This window comes from Phoxinus phoxinus (genome assembly GCF_949152265.1).
Source record: "Phoxinus phoxinus genome assembly, chromosome: 22".
Lineage (NCBI taxonomy): Eukaryota > Metazoa > Chordata > Actinopteri > Cypriniformes > Leuciscidae > Phoxinus > Phoxinus phoxinus.
Genome location: NC_136897.1, coordinates 12939156 through 12958304, shown reverse-complemented (window position 1 = coordinate 12958304; position 19149 = coordinate 12939156). Strand labels below are relative to the sequence as shown.

Here is a 19149-nt window from a genome sequence, read left to right as displayed (position 1 = left end):
TCAGCTCCTGTGTATTTAACTGATCTTCTATTGCTCTACAATCCATCACACTCTGTAAGATCACAAAATCTGGGCTTCTGGTAGTACCGGATATCAAAGTCCATTAAAGGACGGAGAGCGTTTTCACATTTGGCTTCTTAACTATAGAATAGAATCTCTTTAGCAAAGCATTCAAATAATACATCTCATAACCTTGTACTCCAGTTATATCTGATGAAATGCACATGATTACCTTTTGCGTGAAATGTTATTAACAGAAGCTATGCTAATTATTTTCAATGTGCTTTTCTGTTTCTACCTATTTTGAAAATATTTGAAAAGGGTAAAAAGTCATTGGCTTTAAAAAGAACGAAGACCCCTGAATATTAACATCATCATTGTTTTAGCATATATAGCATTAAACTCATTATAGAAGCAGGTTTTCTGTAGCAGGGCAGATGATGGTCAACATGCATGCCAAGAGATTAAACTCCACAGGTGACAGATAAACTGCTGTTGGTTGCAGGCTTAAGCATGTGCAAATAAACACACACACACACACACACACACACACACACACACACACACATTTCACGCAGACTTATGGTCCACTGCCCTCTGAGTTCAGTGGAACTGGCTACTTGTCAAAGTAGACCACAAATCCCACTCTGACCTGAGTCTGGGAAGCAGGGTTGCGCTGTAAAAAAACAAACCCCAAGCCAAACCAAATATTCATTATCTTAATTTAAAGGGTATATTTTCGATGTTAAAATTCCCAGATCGACTCCCCTGCCACTATCAAATCAATGTTCTGTTTGTTTAAACATCCGGACCTGCCAGACAACAGCTTTTTTGGGACAGGGCTATTTGTTTACCAACCAATGTAAGACGAGAGTCTTCCACACTTCACAAATAAAAGAAAACTGTCTGACAAAAAAAGCACTGAACCATTTCAAAACAGCTGTTTTTGGTGGATTGGCACATTTCTGAAAGTTTTGTAGAGCTGCATCATCCAAATTTTGGGGTAGGCTATAAGAAACATTTGTACAAACTGGGGAGTTTCTCAAAGATAAATTGTATTATGATTGCAAGAATGGAGGATGAGTTTGTCAACAAGCAGTCAATCATATATGAACTAAGCTTGACAGAATAAGATTCATTTCACAGAGCATCACATTTCACAGAGCAGATTCAGAATAGTATTAGTATTGATCACAATAACTCAAGGACAGTGAACATGATGTGAGGTGCTTTGAAAACACTGGCCTTGGTTTAAATACAGAGAGAAGCTTTACTCAGGACATCAACAAATCGAAGGGAAATTAATCTCTGACCTAGGACTGCTTTAGTTTTTTGATCATTGTGATTTAAATTGACATTGGATCTCAGATGAAGAGAGGATCATATTTATGGGATATTTCCCTTGTGTTTGCCTGAGTTCTCGTTTGTTAATCATTCTGTCCAGGTGCTTTGTATTGTTAACAATTTCTCCCAGTGTTTATAAGTCCTATGTTCTTTTAATTCCTTGTCCGATCTCGTTTTTATATTAGTTGTTGTGTTCCTTCTTATCCTGTGTATCACCTGCGTGTTTGTAATTAAAGTCTATTCACAGTATTCTCTTCTCAGTCTTCGTGAGCTTTATACAAAGCAACACATTGCAGTTTCTCCACTCACTTTTTCCAGCCACATTACTCTGTCAGTGTTAAAAGAGTTTCCTCCATGGAGAACTGAGGGAACAGTACCAGCTTCTAGCAAAAGTGAATTCTCCAGTGAGCATGTGGTTGGGGGGAAGAGATGGTACAGATGAAAGGGAAGTTTAGAGTAAGATGTATTCCATGCAGCAAAGCTTAAAAGAAAAGAAAAGAAAAAAAAGTCACATGCTTTGGAGTCCAGCTGGACTGAACATGAACAGCCTGAGAGAACAACTATGTTTATGTACCAAGAAGAAGCATTTCCCCAAACATTAGTGTTTTCGGCTCAGGCATTGTATGGGCTTTCTGCGCCTTTCCTTCCCATTGTGCACCAGTTCACACAACCACAGCATTAAATGGAGAACTAAGGGGACGTTTACACGACAACAATATGCTTTAAACAGAGAAGTTTTTCCTTTGAGTTTTCCATGTAAAGACGACATCGTCAAAATAATCCTCATTCACACGGATCCGCGAAAACAACAAAAAACGCTGAATTCTGCTGACGTGCACTTTGAAACCCATTTTCAAAAGTTAGCGTTTTTAGGCACCCAAAACGCCGTTGTCGTGTAAATAAATGGCCAAAACGCATAAAGTTTTACGTTTTTAGCTGAAAACGGTGTTGTCTAAACAGCCCCTAAAGCCCACATCTTGAGGAGTTACATCACAATGTTTTCACTCCGCGTTGCATTTCGGGAAGGCATCGCCATATTAGAAGGATACGCTATCCGTTGCCATGGTTACTTTGACAGTGAGACTGAGAGAAATAGCGACAGAGAGAGAAGCAGCTTGATATTTCTTTGCATTTTCAGATACGGCGTAGTTTCTTGGGAATAAATGGAGGAGGAGGAAGCGAAAGGAAAAGGTCTCTGCCGGGAGAGACTAAATAACAACGCCAGGCAGCGTTATTTAGAGAACTAAACTGACAGCAGCGACAGCGAGCACTCAGTCAATTAAAGTTGTTTAATTTGTTATAGATATATTTGTACCGCGAGATGTTTCAAAAAGTCACTTTTTTCAATGACGTACGACTCGCATTGACAAGGGAATGTCCGATCTGTCCGCTTACACGGCAGGTGCAAATGCACGTTTCCGATTTGTATCCAATTTATTTCCACATATGAATGAGGCCTGAACCCTCAAGTATGACTGAGCTCTCGCAGTTTACAGGTTTGTGGGTTTGTAAGTCCAGCCGCAGAAGAATTGTTCATAAGCTTCTAATGACTTAAAGCTTCTGAACTCTTGCATTGTGTAATTGACTATGTCAGGGGTATTTCCATGTCCATTCTGTAGCTAGCAGGTCGTACAGGTCCATGTTGTTGACGTCAAGCATTTTCTCTAAATAACGCTGCCTGGCGTTGTTATTTAGTCTCTCCAGTCCCGACAGAGCCCCTTTTCTTTCGCTTTCTCCATTTATTTCCAAGAAACTGCGTCGTTTCACAAAAATGCTAACAAATATCAAGTTGCTGCTATTTCTCTCTGTCTCATTGTCGAAGTAAACATGGCAACGGATAGCATATCCTTCTAATACGGCGACGACTTCCCGGAATGCAACGCGGAGTGAAAACGCGCAACGTAATCTTCTTATTTTCTATTTGGTCACATAAATAGCAGGACACATGCAACTTTATGTGAATTCTTCACTTCAACAGGGTACATCATGACCATTCATAAGAAGTATTATGTTAATTGTTCAGACTAGGTCCTGTTAAGAGTATTTAGTTACCATGGGATGATGAATAGGTCATCACAGAGCTCATTAATCACTCAGCCCATCAACAGTCAGATGATCAAGTGTCAATCACCTGTGCTATCCACACCAGACAACGCTAGCTTCTGTCCCAGCATCACCCCTGGGTCAGGATGTCAGAATCAATGTTAAACTCACTCACGATTAGCAATTGCTAAACACACTAACTCACACACCTAATTCAACAGTGATTGCATTCACATGCAATGAGGAGTTCATGCAGTGGGGAACACTGTGACCAAATTTAGCTGAGGGGCACGAGAGGACTGAAGGTATTTCAGCTTTCCATTTGTCTCCAAAAGGCCATACAGCAGGAGCAAGACAGGTTAGGGGGAAGAAAGCCAGACAGCCAGCAAGACCTGATTGTTGGTAAATGGAAAGTTGCTTATTGTTTGTCCAGATCTGTTCATTATTCAGAAAAACGTGCAACAACATTGATATCTCTTGCTCCAGGGCCATTGGTATACACTGTAAAAAAATTGCTGCGATTATTTAGCACAACTTAAAATCCAACATTGTTTCAACTTTAAAAAGTATGTGTTCAAGCTTGACTTAAAATATTAAGTTTAGTTAACTTAAGTTTAGTTTGGTTAAGTTGGATATTTAAGTTATCTCAACAAATTTTAACTAATCGCAGCCACATTTTTTACAGTGTAGAAAGCTCCCTTATGTGTTGACCGAAGACAAACTGTAATGGATTCAATCTTGAGCTGCAGTAAGAGAAACCACAAATCAGCTCTGTGAGGTCTCATCTTCGTCCTCTTTATGTAACATATTCATGGTTTCACTTGGGGTCAATGCATCAACAGTTTCAGTCAAACAGCGGACACGGCTGCATATCATGTAAACAAATCCAGTTTGGAACTCGATCACGGGCCGTAGGGGGTCTCGGAACATCAGCACCTATAGTGAACAATGTGAGAAACCTCTATTAGGTTTTGTTTCACGTGTTTTCCTTGTCATAATGAGTAACTATAACAGAATAAACACAATAGCTTCACTTCACAGCCTGTCTGAATCCCATTTCAGACATTTAAATGGGTCATGGATTCAAAATTCACGTTTGCATATGTGTCTTTGCAGTGTGTGGACAACCACCATACAATGAAAAAAAATCCATTCACTCCTTTTTTTGAATCCTCAAAAAGCCTAAACACTCAATAATCAAGCCGTTTGGATTTTCTGAGCAATATGATGTCATATTGCTCATGCTCCGCCCACGACCACTGACGGACTGTCCCGTATTAGCATATTTCGTACCTCAACCATTTGTATACTTTCTGCGAGCAGGTTGCCATGGCAGCACTGTACGTGTATTGTGTTGACACGCCCCACGGAAGAGAGGGGTGGGGTGAGTAGTTGCTCATTATCATTTAAAGAAACATGCACCGAAATAGGTCTGTGAACAGAGCTGTTTTTGAGGAGGTAAAAAGGGTGTTGTTTTACACAACCATTGAGTAATTTTAACCAAAGTATGTTACAAACTTTACATGAAGACCTTAAAGAATGATACCAACTTGTGGGCGTCCGATGACCCCTTTAATGGGCGTCCACAGGACATCCAGTCTATTGTCCCGCTCGGCTTCCCTCTGATCTCTATAAATTAGTGCTTTAAAAAAAACTTTAAGACAAGGCTGGACAATTGAGTCTAAGGCAGCAAAATGAAATCATCATAAAATCAAAGCCCTGTGAGCTTAATAATCTTTGACAAGAAGGTCAATGGTTGCAGTAAAGCATGATCAAAGGCTCTGCTGTTCACAAATGTGATCTGTTTTTTTATTATGCCAGGCAAGATCCACAATCTATCATATTTTCCCTAAAGAAATCACTGAAAGTAGGGGAAGAAGTCCCAATGCTCCCAACACTCACACATAAACCCACACACACATAAATCACATTACTGTAGGCGTCTATTACAAAGCAATACAGCTCAGATAAAGGTCCGTTCACACCAAGGACGATAACTATAACAATATGAAAATAACGATAATATATAGTTTTAAAAAACATTCTATTTAGAGTAGACTCCACACTAAAACTATAATAGTTATGGCACAGGCAAACGTAACGGCAGTGTGTAGCCTACTTATCAAAGTCATTTCACTCGACGGCCATCTTTAAAACGAACGCCTCTCGGGCATGTAAGTGCATCTTCTATCTTTTTGAATGGGAAAATATATCAAAAACTGTTCGCCAAGCTTACAATTAAATTTATTTTTTGAGATCACCAATGAATACGAAAACGACATTTTTCAGACTGGATCAAGCTTATGCTGACCGTTTCTATAGGAACCGGAGCTTCTAACAGCAGCTGCAGTGACACGATGACTTTACTAATAGGCGATTGGCTCTTATTTAGAAGACAGGACTTATTCCGCCATATTGAGCGTTGCACTTTACCCATTCAAAACAATACGAGTGACACGTCTTGTGTAATTCTATAGTCTTTGGTACTTAAAATAAACAATGTTATGATGCATTGGTGTGTGGATGCTTATATAGTTATCTTTATAATTATTGTTCTTGGTGTGAATGGGCCTTAAACCTCATATTGATTAAACCGTATATGTGTTATATATTAATTCTTCATTCAATAGAATTTGTTATAATTTTTATGTTTAAAAAAGACATTTCTCCAAAAGAATGATAATTCTGTCATCATTTACTTTCATGTTGTTCTGTATAAGTTTCCTTCTTCTGTGGAACACACACACACACACACATATATAGTTTTAAGAATGTTAGAGTCACAACAGGCAACATTGAACCCCAATGACTTTCATTATATGGACAAAAAATATAAATTTTTCAGAATATCTTCTGTGTTCCGCAGAAGAAAGTCAGTCATACAGGTTTGGCACGATATGAGTAAATGACTGAATTTACATTTTTGTGTGAACTATTGCTTTAAATGAAAGCAAACTGTGATATACACAAACATGCACATTCAGAAAGAGAAATGACAATGATCTCTTTTCCAAAATGGCAAAGAATTCCAACATACAGTCTCTAAATCTCGATCCACATCCCTATACGGAAAAGGAAGCCGCCACACATGGATACGAATCAGAATGTCAGACAACATCCTGTATCTGCCCAGAACAACAAAAACTCCCTTAAAATGATTAATATCAATGACCCTGTCACCTGGAACAATCAAGACCTTCATTCCACAAAGCAAGACAAATGCAACAAACAGGCCATTATAAAGTGAGAGTGCATTTTAGAGGCATTTTATAAAGTATTCACAATCATTTAGCATTGGAATGAATTAAGAAAACAGCTCTTGAGTAATTGCCCTAATTCAGAATGGTTTGTGTAAAAACAACCACCCACAAAAAGACCCACATCCACAAGTATGTGTCTCTGACTAGGATGTTTAGATGTGGGCTGTGTAAAGCTATGTCTGCTGACCCAGTCTGGACAGGTGCGTTTGATTATGCCGGCGTGCTTTAAAGAGGCTCTCGAGGGAGTTTGGTCGTCTTTGAGGAACCAATCGCATATGTGTGCCATATACCACTCACGATATGACTTACCGGTAGTCTAAAAAAAATTGTAAAGGGGAAAATCTATATGGACATAAACAATGTCACTTTTTTTTTTTTCCTTACAGCCCATTTTTGAAGTAGAAAGCAAAAATTTCAACCATCCTATGACTTTTTGTTGTACACCAATCTCAGACAGGATGAGAGGCATCTGTACAACAGCTAAATAATTGGAGATTATTAATAATAATAATAATAATAATGTGTTATAGAATTAATATATAATTTTTTTTTTTTATAAAATATGTAATACTGCACATTTTAGAGTGGCCTTTTATTGTGGCCAGCCTAAGGCACACCTGTGCAATAATCATGCTGTCTAATCAGCATCTTGATATGCCACACCTGTGAGGTGGATGGATTATCTCGGCAAAGGAGAAGAGTTTACGAACACAGATTTAGACAGATTTGTGAACAATATTTGAGAGAAATAGGTATTTTGTGTATATAGAAAAAGTCTTAGATCTTTGAGATCAGCTCATGAAAAATGGGGGCAAAAACAAAAGTTTTGCGTTTATAATTTTGTTCAGTGTATGTGTATGTATATATATAATCATAATAATCATAATAATAATAATCATCATCAATAAATAAATAATTCATCTTAATAATCATAATAAAATGATATATAAAAATAATGAATATAACATGAAAAAAAAAAATATATATATATACATACACACACATATATAGTTTTAAGAATGTTTGAGTCACAACAGGCAACATTATATATATGACTGCAATCAGTTCATTTTCTTCATGCTTAAAAAAAAATCTAAAATCTATCTAATTTCATACTATCAGTTCATTTTCTTTCTTCATGTCAGACAAAACTGTCTGACTTCTGACATCCTCATCATTTACAGTTCCTCCTTTAAGCTCAAAGAAGTTAATGCATCCGAACAAAGCTGAATACGCCAAAACAATTAAAAACCAAGAAATATATCACCCTTGCTCTGACATTTCTGTTTTCACAACAAAATTAGCCACAATGATGAATGAAGCTGCAAATCTGACCCAGCCATTTAATCCTCTTTAAGAGCGTCTGATGGTTAACACTGCTGCACACACACACACACACACACACACACACACACACACACACGTACAACAACTAAACTAAAAACATCTCACTTCTCTGCACCAATGCTGCATTATTATTTTTAGCTAAAGTTGCATCAGAAGCAAACCGGAGTGAAAGCGGAAGGTGAGGGTGTATGAGGAAGACATACTTCTCTTCGTTGCTAATTCAGTCTCCAGACACACTCCCAGAAAACGATGGTAGGACTCCATTTCCCCGGCCGAGATGCGGATCAAAGAAAAGGACGCCCCCGTCCCACACACCGAGCAGTGGGACGGGATGCTCTGATAGCGTAGAGAGCCATCCATACTGCAGCACAAACCCAGAACACCCCTGCTCATGCTCAACTACTGCTCTCTGGACGACACACTAGCTGTGTGCGGCTCCTGCGTAAGCAGTGTGAATTGTAAGGTCAGAGAAAAGCAAGGACAGATCAGAATAAGTGGTCCGAAGCGTTGCGGTCTCTGGATTAAGAGAACTATTTTAGCTCACTTCTCCTGTGGCGGATATACTTACACACACACACCTCCACCTGAGAGCACAGCCTCTCCCTCAGAGCTGTCACTACACAACATCCTAACACACACACACACACACACACACGTTGTGTTTTCATGTTTTTGGGGACTTTCCATAGACATAATGATTTTTATACTGTACAAACTGTATATTCTATCCTCTTAACCCTACTCATCACAGAAAACATTCTGCATTTTTACATTTTCAAAAAGCATCACTTAGTATGATTTATAAGCCGTTTTCCTCATGGGGACCAAAACATGTCGGATTTCGGATATTGCCATCCTTGTGGAGACATTTTGTCCCCATAATGTAGGGTTTACCAGGCCACAAACACACTTTAGCCAACAAGAACATAAGACTTCTACAGCATCAGAAACATGCAAATATCTTTGTATCTTTATATTGTATCTTTACAATAGCTTGTCACTTATCTGCCTGTAGAAGCAAAGATATCCATTTAAGGTCCAGTGACAAGCTGTTGTATCCATAAATGTACCAGTTTACACACTTTTTTGAGAGTGTATTGTGGCTAATTTGAACTTTTTGCATTTTTAGAATAAAATACATTAGAAAAAATATATTTAAAAATATGAATTTGTCATTTTTACTGGATTTAGCGGATGTCTGGACACAATTTTTCAATGTTTTTAGTGGAAAATCTTACTGATAGTAAAAAAAAAGATTAGCAGCGCATACTCTATGCATACTCTCTTCTGCATCGTAATAATTCATACTGTCCCAAGAGACTTTCTGCAGCAAACAGTACTATAGGCTGAGTGAGTGTGAGTGTGAGTGTGTGTGTGTGTGTGTGTGTGTGTGTGTGTGTGTGTGTGTGTGTGTGTGTGTGTGTGTGTGTGTGTGTGTGTGTGTGTTGTTCCTAAAAGAGCTCTCAGTGAGGCACTACGACTTTCTGTTTTAGACAGAACACAAGAGGAAATAATGACCACTCTTTTCCAGATAACTGGGGGTGTCAAGCTCTAAAACAATGAAATGCATTATAAAGGAATCATAGAGGTTAAGCACCCTATAGTTCTTCTTGAAGTGTTCATGAGAATGCATGAGAGAAGAAGAGATGTCCGATTCACGAATTCCCTCATTTATAAAAGCATCTATTAAATGAATAAATGTAATGAATCATTCTTTTGAGTCACTTGATTCAATCAATCAGTTTATCTTGTTTACAAAATGTATCTGAATGATTCGTTCATGAATTTGACTGATCTGGTTCTCAAGTTCAATTCATGGAAGTAAAGAATATCTTATCGAAATAAGTACTAGAACCTGATATTTAATAGGAACTAGTATCTAATGAACAACTACAAGTATATAAAAAAACATGTAGGCTACTAGTCACAATTGGAATACATAGTCAAAACTAAATAGTTGATATCTGAATGACACATTCCCATAGAAGTCAATGGAAAAAATGTGAAAAATAAATAAAAATCCTTACATTTCGGTCTGTTACTTACACAATCGAGTGGTTTTAAAAAACTTAAGACGCATGGACCACTTTAAAATACTTTTTAGGTTGTCATTTTGGAGCTTGACATCCATAATATGGACTTCAAAACTCATGTTTGTTTTCCACATAACACATAAAGTCTGTTTGTAAAGACATAATGGATTGAATTTTCATCCTCACGTGAAATATCAAGAGCTTCTGACATTCACCCCCTTGACCTCACTCAACTATGTTAAGAAAGAAAGTGAACTTTCTTAACAGTGTCTGACTAAACAAAACTCCACAGCAGGATTATGAAGAAGTAAAACCGTTCAGAATCACTGGAATAATTACTGGCACATATTTCTAGTCACATTGCTGTGTGTCATTATTAAGCCCATAAACCTCTTTTTATTTTTTTCCCCAGAAACACCTCACAACACCCAACCAAAGCCAACAGAGTAACTCTCAAGAAATAACAGAAATGTGAATGATTCCCGAAATATAAACGAAGAGAAACACAAAAACAGGCACATTCTTCCCTCAGGCACAAATACTCTTTAAATCGTCTTGAAAATTTTGACTCACACATAACTGAACCCATTGTGCCGACGGTCCCGCAAGAGGTCCCAAGAGCCGAGGTGACCCACAAACTTCAGGTTGTGTCTCACTCCTGAGAGTCTAACACGATGTTAGCAGAGGAGCATGTGCCTCTGAAACGCAGGTAACACATTGACATGCTTTCCACAAATATCTTTGAGAATGCAAGAAGTGCCGGTAGTTTCCTCTTCCTCTCGCTCTTTCCCCGCGAGATATTCATCACTGCAGAGCGCTCTGTGGCCAAAGTACGTCAGGAAGAACTTCTCACAAACACACAGATTCCTTTTCCCCTCTCCACCCCAAAACAGAGCCCCGCTCCACACACACACACACACACACACACACACACAAACCCCTCCCCGCAACCCTCACACATGAGACGGCATCATGTGGCGCTGACTGTTAAATCTAAACCGGAGGACTGCACTTTTTTCAGTCCTTCTGACAGTGGAAAACAGATGTAATATGCTAAAATAAGAAGCAAAAAAATGGGAAATAAACCCAAACAGTGATTTCGTGGATGTTTGAGCGCCCACTTGTAGGTGTGCTAATGTTTCATGGATAACTTCTTCAGACATTCCTGTGGATGGAAACCTTTGTGCTTGTAAAATATGGCACTATTTTACTCTGGAGCCGTCTGGATTACTTCCTAACGCACTCAAAAACAAGCGTGTAGCCCATGGAATGTCCATAAATTGAGAATAAAATAGTTAGCTTTTCGAAAAGGTATAGGCTACTGTGCAGAATGGTACAGTAAGCTATTGTGCAGCATGGTAACATCCTATAACTGCCTGTAAACTCGCATTAGGGATGTTTATGGATGTTTGGCGCAAGGGGGTCAGTGGAAAAAATAAAATAGTGTAAGATTTTTAAAAAAATAATTAGACATTATGGCATTCATAATTAATATATTCTATTCACTAGCCATCATTTTTATATTAATAAGTAATAAATACATTTTATATTACGGTATTCTATATAGGCTACTCATCGGAAATCGTGGGATTAATCATTAATTTTATTCTGTTGACATAGATTTGTTTTAATATTTGTATTATTATTATAAACAAATGAACCAAATGTAACATTATGGCATTCTAAATACTCATTGGAAATCATTATATTATTTCTTTATTTTATTTTATTGACTTGCCATAGTTTTTTTATATCATTATTATTATTATTAACATTAAACAGACTGACTAACTGACTGACCGATTATATATTCAACCCATATCCATTATTATTTTTTATCAAATGAAACGAACTATATAATGTGGTTATGGGCCGTAACGGGATTCTACACACCTGCATACCTAAAATACTGCAATAATGGTTGCGAAGCCAGTTCTTCCATAAATACCCAAAAAGTATGCAATTTCGGACACACACATGAGCTTAAATTGAAGGAGAGACCCAAGCCCTGTCTATGGACCCTATAAGTGCAACATGCAACATCACAGAACACTAGCAAACAAATAGCAACACACTGGCAACCGGCCAAAAACACACCAAAAATCTATAATGTCATGAACCTCCAATCTGAAACCATTAGTACTTACAGTATGAGACAAAACCAACAGATGTACAAGGTGTGTTGAGAATGTGTGTCTCTGGCTTCAGATTATGACACCAGTGTGTGTTTGCAGATAATCTCAGTGTCTGCTGTAATCTGATTACTGGACTCTATTTTAAGAGGATCTCAGTGTGTGGTATATCTAACATGGATGTCATAATACTGTACGCGTCACTATCTTCATCTTTCAATCATCGTTCTCACTCTTTAGGGTCCCGCATCGGTGAGAAAGATTGCAAAACGCACATCAGCACAACGAGAGAGGAGGAGTATATGAATAAAGCTTCGGTGATTGACAATCTAATGGATTCTATTAGCTGAGAAAATATTAGCTGAGTGTAAATATAGAATATTGATTTGAACAGTGCAGCTGTTCCAGGGATTGGAGCACACAAAAGCAGACGGAGGGAGGAGGGAGAGAGGGATGGTGTGGAGGGAAGGAAGTACAATGACCTTCCTATTGTTCACCTTTTGAGCGTCACAGCTCGCCGCTTTTTTATGTTTTATTGTGAGTCCAAGTCTTTGGAGATATACTGTCACGCTGATGGCAACTCACAACAAAGCCAAGTTCAAGGATTTTAGGCTGTTTATAGAATTTTAAGAGTTTATGTCACAACCCAAATGCAGTCAGGAAACACAAAAGAACAGACAAAAATTTAAGAAATCATATTTTTTTATATTTTAGGCATACAGTGTCTTGAAAAATGTCTAACTTCCGAAGCATAAAATAAGGGCTGGTCTCTTTAAGACAGCTTGTAAGACTTTGATTTACACATGAAGTTAAGAGTATTCAGTTCTGATATTTTACAACCACTACCATTCTAAACTTTAAGATAATTTATCAAAGATTTAGATTATTCTTTTGGACTTTCTATTTATTGAAGAATCCTGAATTTTTTTTTTAATAATAAGAGGTAATAATAATAAACATGTTTCTTGAGCATCAACTCAGCATATTAAAATGATTTCTGAAGGATCACGTGACACTGAAGAATGGAGTAATGATGATGAAAATTCAGGTTTGCCGTCACAGGAATAAATTACATTTTTAAATATAATAAATATAGACAATTATATTTTTATTTCACAGTATTACTTTTTTACTGTGTTGGTATCAAATAAGTGCAGCCTTTGTGAGATTTCTTTCAAAAAAAATTAAAAAAATCTTACAGACCCCAAACTATTGATAGATAGGCCTAGTGTGTGTTGTTTTGTGGAGTGTAAACAATGCTGTCGGACTGCAGCCATGCAAAAAAAATAATAAAAAACAGGTTCTGTAAAAATTACTGTTATGATATACAATTTTATGAATGAATTTTCCAACTGATTTGTATTTAGAAATTCAGACTATGTGTATGTTCATAAGCTTGTGGCTGTGTGTGTGTGTGTGTGTGTGTGTGTGTGTGTGTGTGTGTGTGTGTGTGTGTGTGTGTGTGTGTGTGAGATCTCTGTACCAGTGCCCAGTATTTGGCTTGTTTATGATAATCCCTTTATCCTGATTAGTTTAGGATGACTGAATAACACTGTGTTTTTTTTTTTGACAACTTTCAAGCAGAAGTGGAGTCAGAGAGTAGACTGTCTGATTAAAGCACACACTCTCAGACATTATTTCACGAAAAGTCACGAAAAGGTCTTTATAATGTTTTCATCCGACACCTTTAATACATCCGATTTTTTTTACATCATAGCAATTGCAGCAACATGATGTAACTTGTCAACACATTCTTGTGTGTTTTATAAACTTTTTCCACATCAAACCTGCACTACGTTTAGCATCAACAAAATAAAATAAAACATTTGCGAAATTCATCATCTTTCAAATTTGACAAAAGGGGATAGAGATTAAATATACTCCAATGTCTCTAATATTTTTTTATACTTACACTCCCGTTCGAAAGTTTGGGGTGGAAAATATATTTTTTAATGTTTTTGAATAAGTCTCCTATGCTCACCAAGGCTGCTTTTATTGGATCAAAAAACTAATATTGTGAAATATTACAAATTCAAAAATGTTCTATTTGAAAATATTTGATATATTTATTATCCTTGAATATGCCAATTTGATGCTCAAGAAACATTTCTGACAATTATCAACGTTGAAAACACTTAATATTTTTGCGGAAACTGTGATTTTTTTGTTGTTGTCATGACTCTTTGATTAATAGCAAGTTCAAAAGAACAGCATTTACTTGAAATATAAATATTTTGAAACAGTGATAGCCTTTATGGTCACCATTCATCAATTTAATGCAAGCTTGCAGAATAAAACTTTTTTTTTCATCTTTACAACGGTAGTGTATATACAGTGTCTACTGTGTATATAAATTTTTCCTAAAACAACTTACTCAAATCAAAAAATGGTGAAAGGTCTAATATAAAAAATGAATGATATACTTATTAATAAGCTAATAAATGCAAATGCACATTCCGCTCAGGCCAGATCCAGTTATTATATACAATGCTTGCCTGCTCATCTGGCATGTTAAATATTCATGAGCAATGCAATACAGATCCAAAATGGTGCAATATATCACTTTAAAATGAACATGAGAGTGATGTCATCACAGATGACCAATCAAAAAGCAGAAGCTCTCAGTGTTTAGTCATCTTGCTATTAGAGGGCCGGATGGTCTCATCTGTGACTCACTCAGACGCCGATACTCTGATGGATCACCGGAGATGCCGCTAATGCATTTACTCTTTTATTTTCATGTTGTTTACTCCACACCAGAAGCGGGTTTGAGAGGCTATTCATTATGTTATATATTTTTTTGCAACGTTTGGATATTCCTAGCTTCCAAAGTGCAGCTCAGAGCAGTGAACCGAAAGCAAACGGTTTAATCATTGTTTAAAAAGCCTGCTGATTTTCAGTGGACCCGGAAAGCTGAAGCAGCGGTGTGTGTTATAATGCGGATAATAAACTTAGGAAGCATGGACTGCGCGTTTAAAGCATGGAGTGACTGCATGAATCAATATGGCTGAACTGGCCCATCTCAGTTTCCATGGCGACGGCCTGACGTCCCCTAAGGGCTGCTGTGGGGGCGAGCAGTGCCTCTCTCCAGGGGCGATTCCAGGATTTTTTAAATGGGGGGGCACAGGGGGGACCAAGAACCAGTCGGGGGGGGGGGCCGATCAGAAAATTCAACTGAAAATAAATACTGGTTTAGACAATATTAAGCACGATCACCAAAATATAGATTTTATTGGTATTGCATTTTTCTATTACATTAATGGTATTACATTTTTCTTTTTTGCATGGATTAGGGGTTGTCAAACTTTTTGGAGCCAGGGACCCCTCCCTTCATATTTATAACAGTGACTGAGCCCAAAGTTAATGAGGGAGAGGATACTGAAATATTTTTGCACAAATGGTCTTCACCCAGGGTCGTATACAGAGTTTTCTAAATAGCCTACTGAGGTCTGAAAAGTAATCTTACTAGGGGGGTTCGGGGGCATGCCCCCCCGAGGAATTTTTGTCTTTCTTGACCTACACATGTGTATTTCAAGGTGTTTTAAGGCAAAAACATTGGATAACTACAGCTTTCCAATTCCATTCCGTCTTTGTTATTCCAATACTTATACACATTCGAGGTACACAAATATAGCCTAGCCTATATTTATACAATAATAATGGAAATATGTTTAATAGGTGATTGTGTTATTTAATTGCACTTATATCCACTGTAATTAGCGGGAAAACACATACAGTATATCGGTGTTAAATAGAAATACATTGTAAAATGTTATCCAGGTCTCATCCTGGGCACAGTATGCTGACCTGTAGCTATATTTCCTTTCCTAAAGCTGAGCTTTGGATACTTTGCATACTGATTGTTTCTATTGTTCGTTTAAAACTTCTAGGCCTATATCTAAAATAGCTGTTTAGTTTAGCTATTTAAATCTTATCTCGCACTTTATGACTGTTAACTGCCGCGTCGTGCGGGAATTCACACTGGGCTTGTAGCTTCGATATTTCAAAATATATTTAGTGTGTAACTTACATACTTTCCTGCTGTTTTAAAAACGCGCAACTGTGCTTCCTCTTCGCGCGAGTCTCAAATCAAGCAGTGATTGACAATGGTGCGGTGGTGTCTCTTTCCTCCTGATTTAAAAACGCGCAACTGTGATCCACTTCTTCTTCGCGTTCGCGCTAGTCTCAAATCAAACAGTGATTGACAGCGCTCTGGTCCAATGGTGCGGTGGGCATTTTCAGGTTGGTTGACAGCAAATCTAACCCAATGAGATTGGAGGGGGGGCACCAGGGGGGGCCAATCATATTCCAGGGGGGGCCGGTGCCACCCCGTGCCCCCCCTCTAGACACGCCCCTGCCTCTCTCTCTCTCCCTCTCTCTCTCTCTCTCTCTCTCTCTCTCTCTCTCTCTCATGCGGGACAGCAGGAACAGCAGCATGGCACAATAACCTACTTCACTCACTGGAACGGGGAAGCTCATGGATATTTCAGATTTCCTATTCGGCTAGATTTATACAAGCTGATTTTTAACATAATGCTGTCAATTCCCCCATAAGCTACATTTATTTTCTTGAATTTTGAAAGATATAATTGAATGTTGTATGTGATTCTGACACAAATAGCTGGTTATTCCTATGCAAAGACGTTACCATAACCTTAAAATAAAAAGTAATACAATTAAAATTAGCTCCAGATTCACTGGAATGGAGCCTTATGCATACAGCTTATACTGTAAAAGACAAACGCCAACTATAATAATTATTATATATAAAAACATTATTGATATTTAATGTATAAATATATTCATATAATATATTATTAATAAATAAATAAGGTTATATAATATGTCATATTATTCATATTGAACAATGTAATTAATTTGCTTTCTTTTCTCTTTTTTTTTATATTAATGTTGGTACTTTGGGCAGGTAATGCAGTGCCAAATTGTAAATATGTCAAATATATCATATAATATATAATAATAATATTATTATAAGTATAATATTTAAATCTAAAAGTACAAACAAATCCGTTAAAAATGTTATATTAAAATATGCATTTACTTATTTAATTTTCTTCATTTATTTTCTAGTTTGGCTGAAAATATATTTGAAAATTAATTGAACTATGTGATTCTGAAACAAACAGATGTCAGACGTTACTAAATAGCTGGTAGTTCCTATGCAAAGACATTGCCATATAACCTCAAAAAAATTAAGTCTTACATTATACAACTAATAAAACAAACAAATAAAATTAAAAATCATTTTGTCACTTTGCTGCCCTAAAATCTGTGCTCTGAATGGCCCATGTTCTCATTCTGCGTGTGATAACATGACATTCAATGGTGAAATTAAAAAAGAGGTCTAAGATCAAGCGTTGTTTCTATCACTATCCATCAGGAAACACCCGCAAACCTCACCTCAAGGTTTCCCCAAAATCCCAGAATTCAGCGGCGGAAAACTCATCCGCAGCTGTCACACACCCCTATCCTCCTCAGCAGAGTATAACACACTCACCAACATGAGTGAGGACACACTCCACCCTCTGCTGAAGCTCCAGTAGAGACATCTCCTCTTCTTCCTCCAGCCTGCAGAGCATCTCAGGGTGTGAATCTCTCCTCTCCTCTCCTCTCCTCTCCTCTCCTCTCCTCTCCTCTCCTCTCCTCTCCTCTCCTCTCACAAAGCCAGCGGCCGCTCCCAGCCCTTGATGGAGATCTCTGATGGAAGACACCGGAGAGATGAATCCGGCTCTTTTGTTCTGCGGTGTGGAGTCGCAGAGGGGCTTTTGTGATGTTAATCATTCATTCTGTGATGCTGGCTGGACTGTTCGAAGCAGCTCTATGGCTACTATCCTGAAGAAGACTGCGTGTCGGGCACCAGGAAGAGAATCAGAGGGAGGCTATACCTGCCTTCAGAGAGACACGGAGATCCGCTCACGCAAAACGTGGAACAATGGATTCAGTGGAGTGGAGCCACATGCTTGCAGCCTCAACTGTCATAGTCAAACGGCACCTCTTATAAAATGTTTTAGTGATTAAGGCGAGACACGGCAGGCAAAAACATCGTTTTTTTTTCACTGGTCAATTTTGAGATTTTGGCCTATTTGTCTTCAATAACATGTTTTCTTTCAGACTTGTGCTGAAAAAAAGTCCAAAATACACATTTAGGTCTTTATTTTACTACACTTTGTCTATTTGCGTCAGTAGATTTCTCTGAAATTCAACAAAAGTTGCCGTTCTAAATCAACGCGCTGCTCCGCGATCTCTGTGTTCTTCCTTTAATCACGCACATGTCTGGAAAGCTCTCTCTCTTCTGTACAATGCTGTCGGATCCAAATATGGTCATTTCCTTTTAATCAGTAACCAATCGTGAAAGTAAAATGGGCATTTAACCCTAAAAGCGAAATCTCATTGGCTGATGTCAATTTCTGACGCCGTGATTGGTTCAGATGCATCACGTGACGCGCTCTGACACTCAGATGTGTGTTTTTGACTGTTCTTCTGCTCAGTTGAAGGCCATAAATGCTGTGTTTATAAGTTTTGATGTGATTTAGGTCGTTTGTATTGTTGTTGCTAATGATTTGATAAGATATTGTGTCAGTAAATAGTTGTTTCCACTAAAAAAGTATGATTTTTTACATTACAAATCTTTAAATGCCTTTTTCTCAAAATGACTTTTCTCTCATACTCCAAGTCCGAAATCTCCTCTTCAGTAGCACCTATACACACCAAACTTTCCAGTCTTGTACCTAGTCATATTATGAAGACAATTACAGAGGGATTTGTAAATATATTATTCCTAGCCTGATTTATATAACATTTTAGTCCAAAAAACATGGCGAAAATAATTTTTTTAAGGCTATTGACAGTATATTCTGTTTTACAGGATAACAAAAGTAGATATCCATAAATCCCTCTGTAATTTTTTTCCCATCTAATATGTGAACACAATGAAAAAATAATTTTGAACCTGGCTTTATCCAATTCTGA

The 19149-nt window shown here is 37.6% G+C and overlaps 1 protein-coding gene across 1 annotated transcript in view; it reads right to left on the bottom strand.

Moving 5' to 3' along the window:
- Positions 1-19149, bottom strand: part of mcf2l2 (MCF.2 cell line derived transforming sequence-like 2) — an 81827-nt gene that overhangs the window by 61546 nt on the left and 1132 nt on the right. The window contains 2 exon segments of the mRNA XM_079597206.1: positions 17678-17772; positions 17774-18069. Coding sequence (XP_079453332.1) covers positions 17678-17772; positions 17774-17961 — 283 coding nt within the window. The 5' untranslated portion in view covers positions 17962-18069.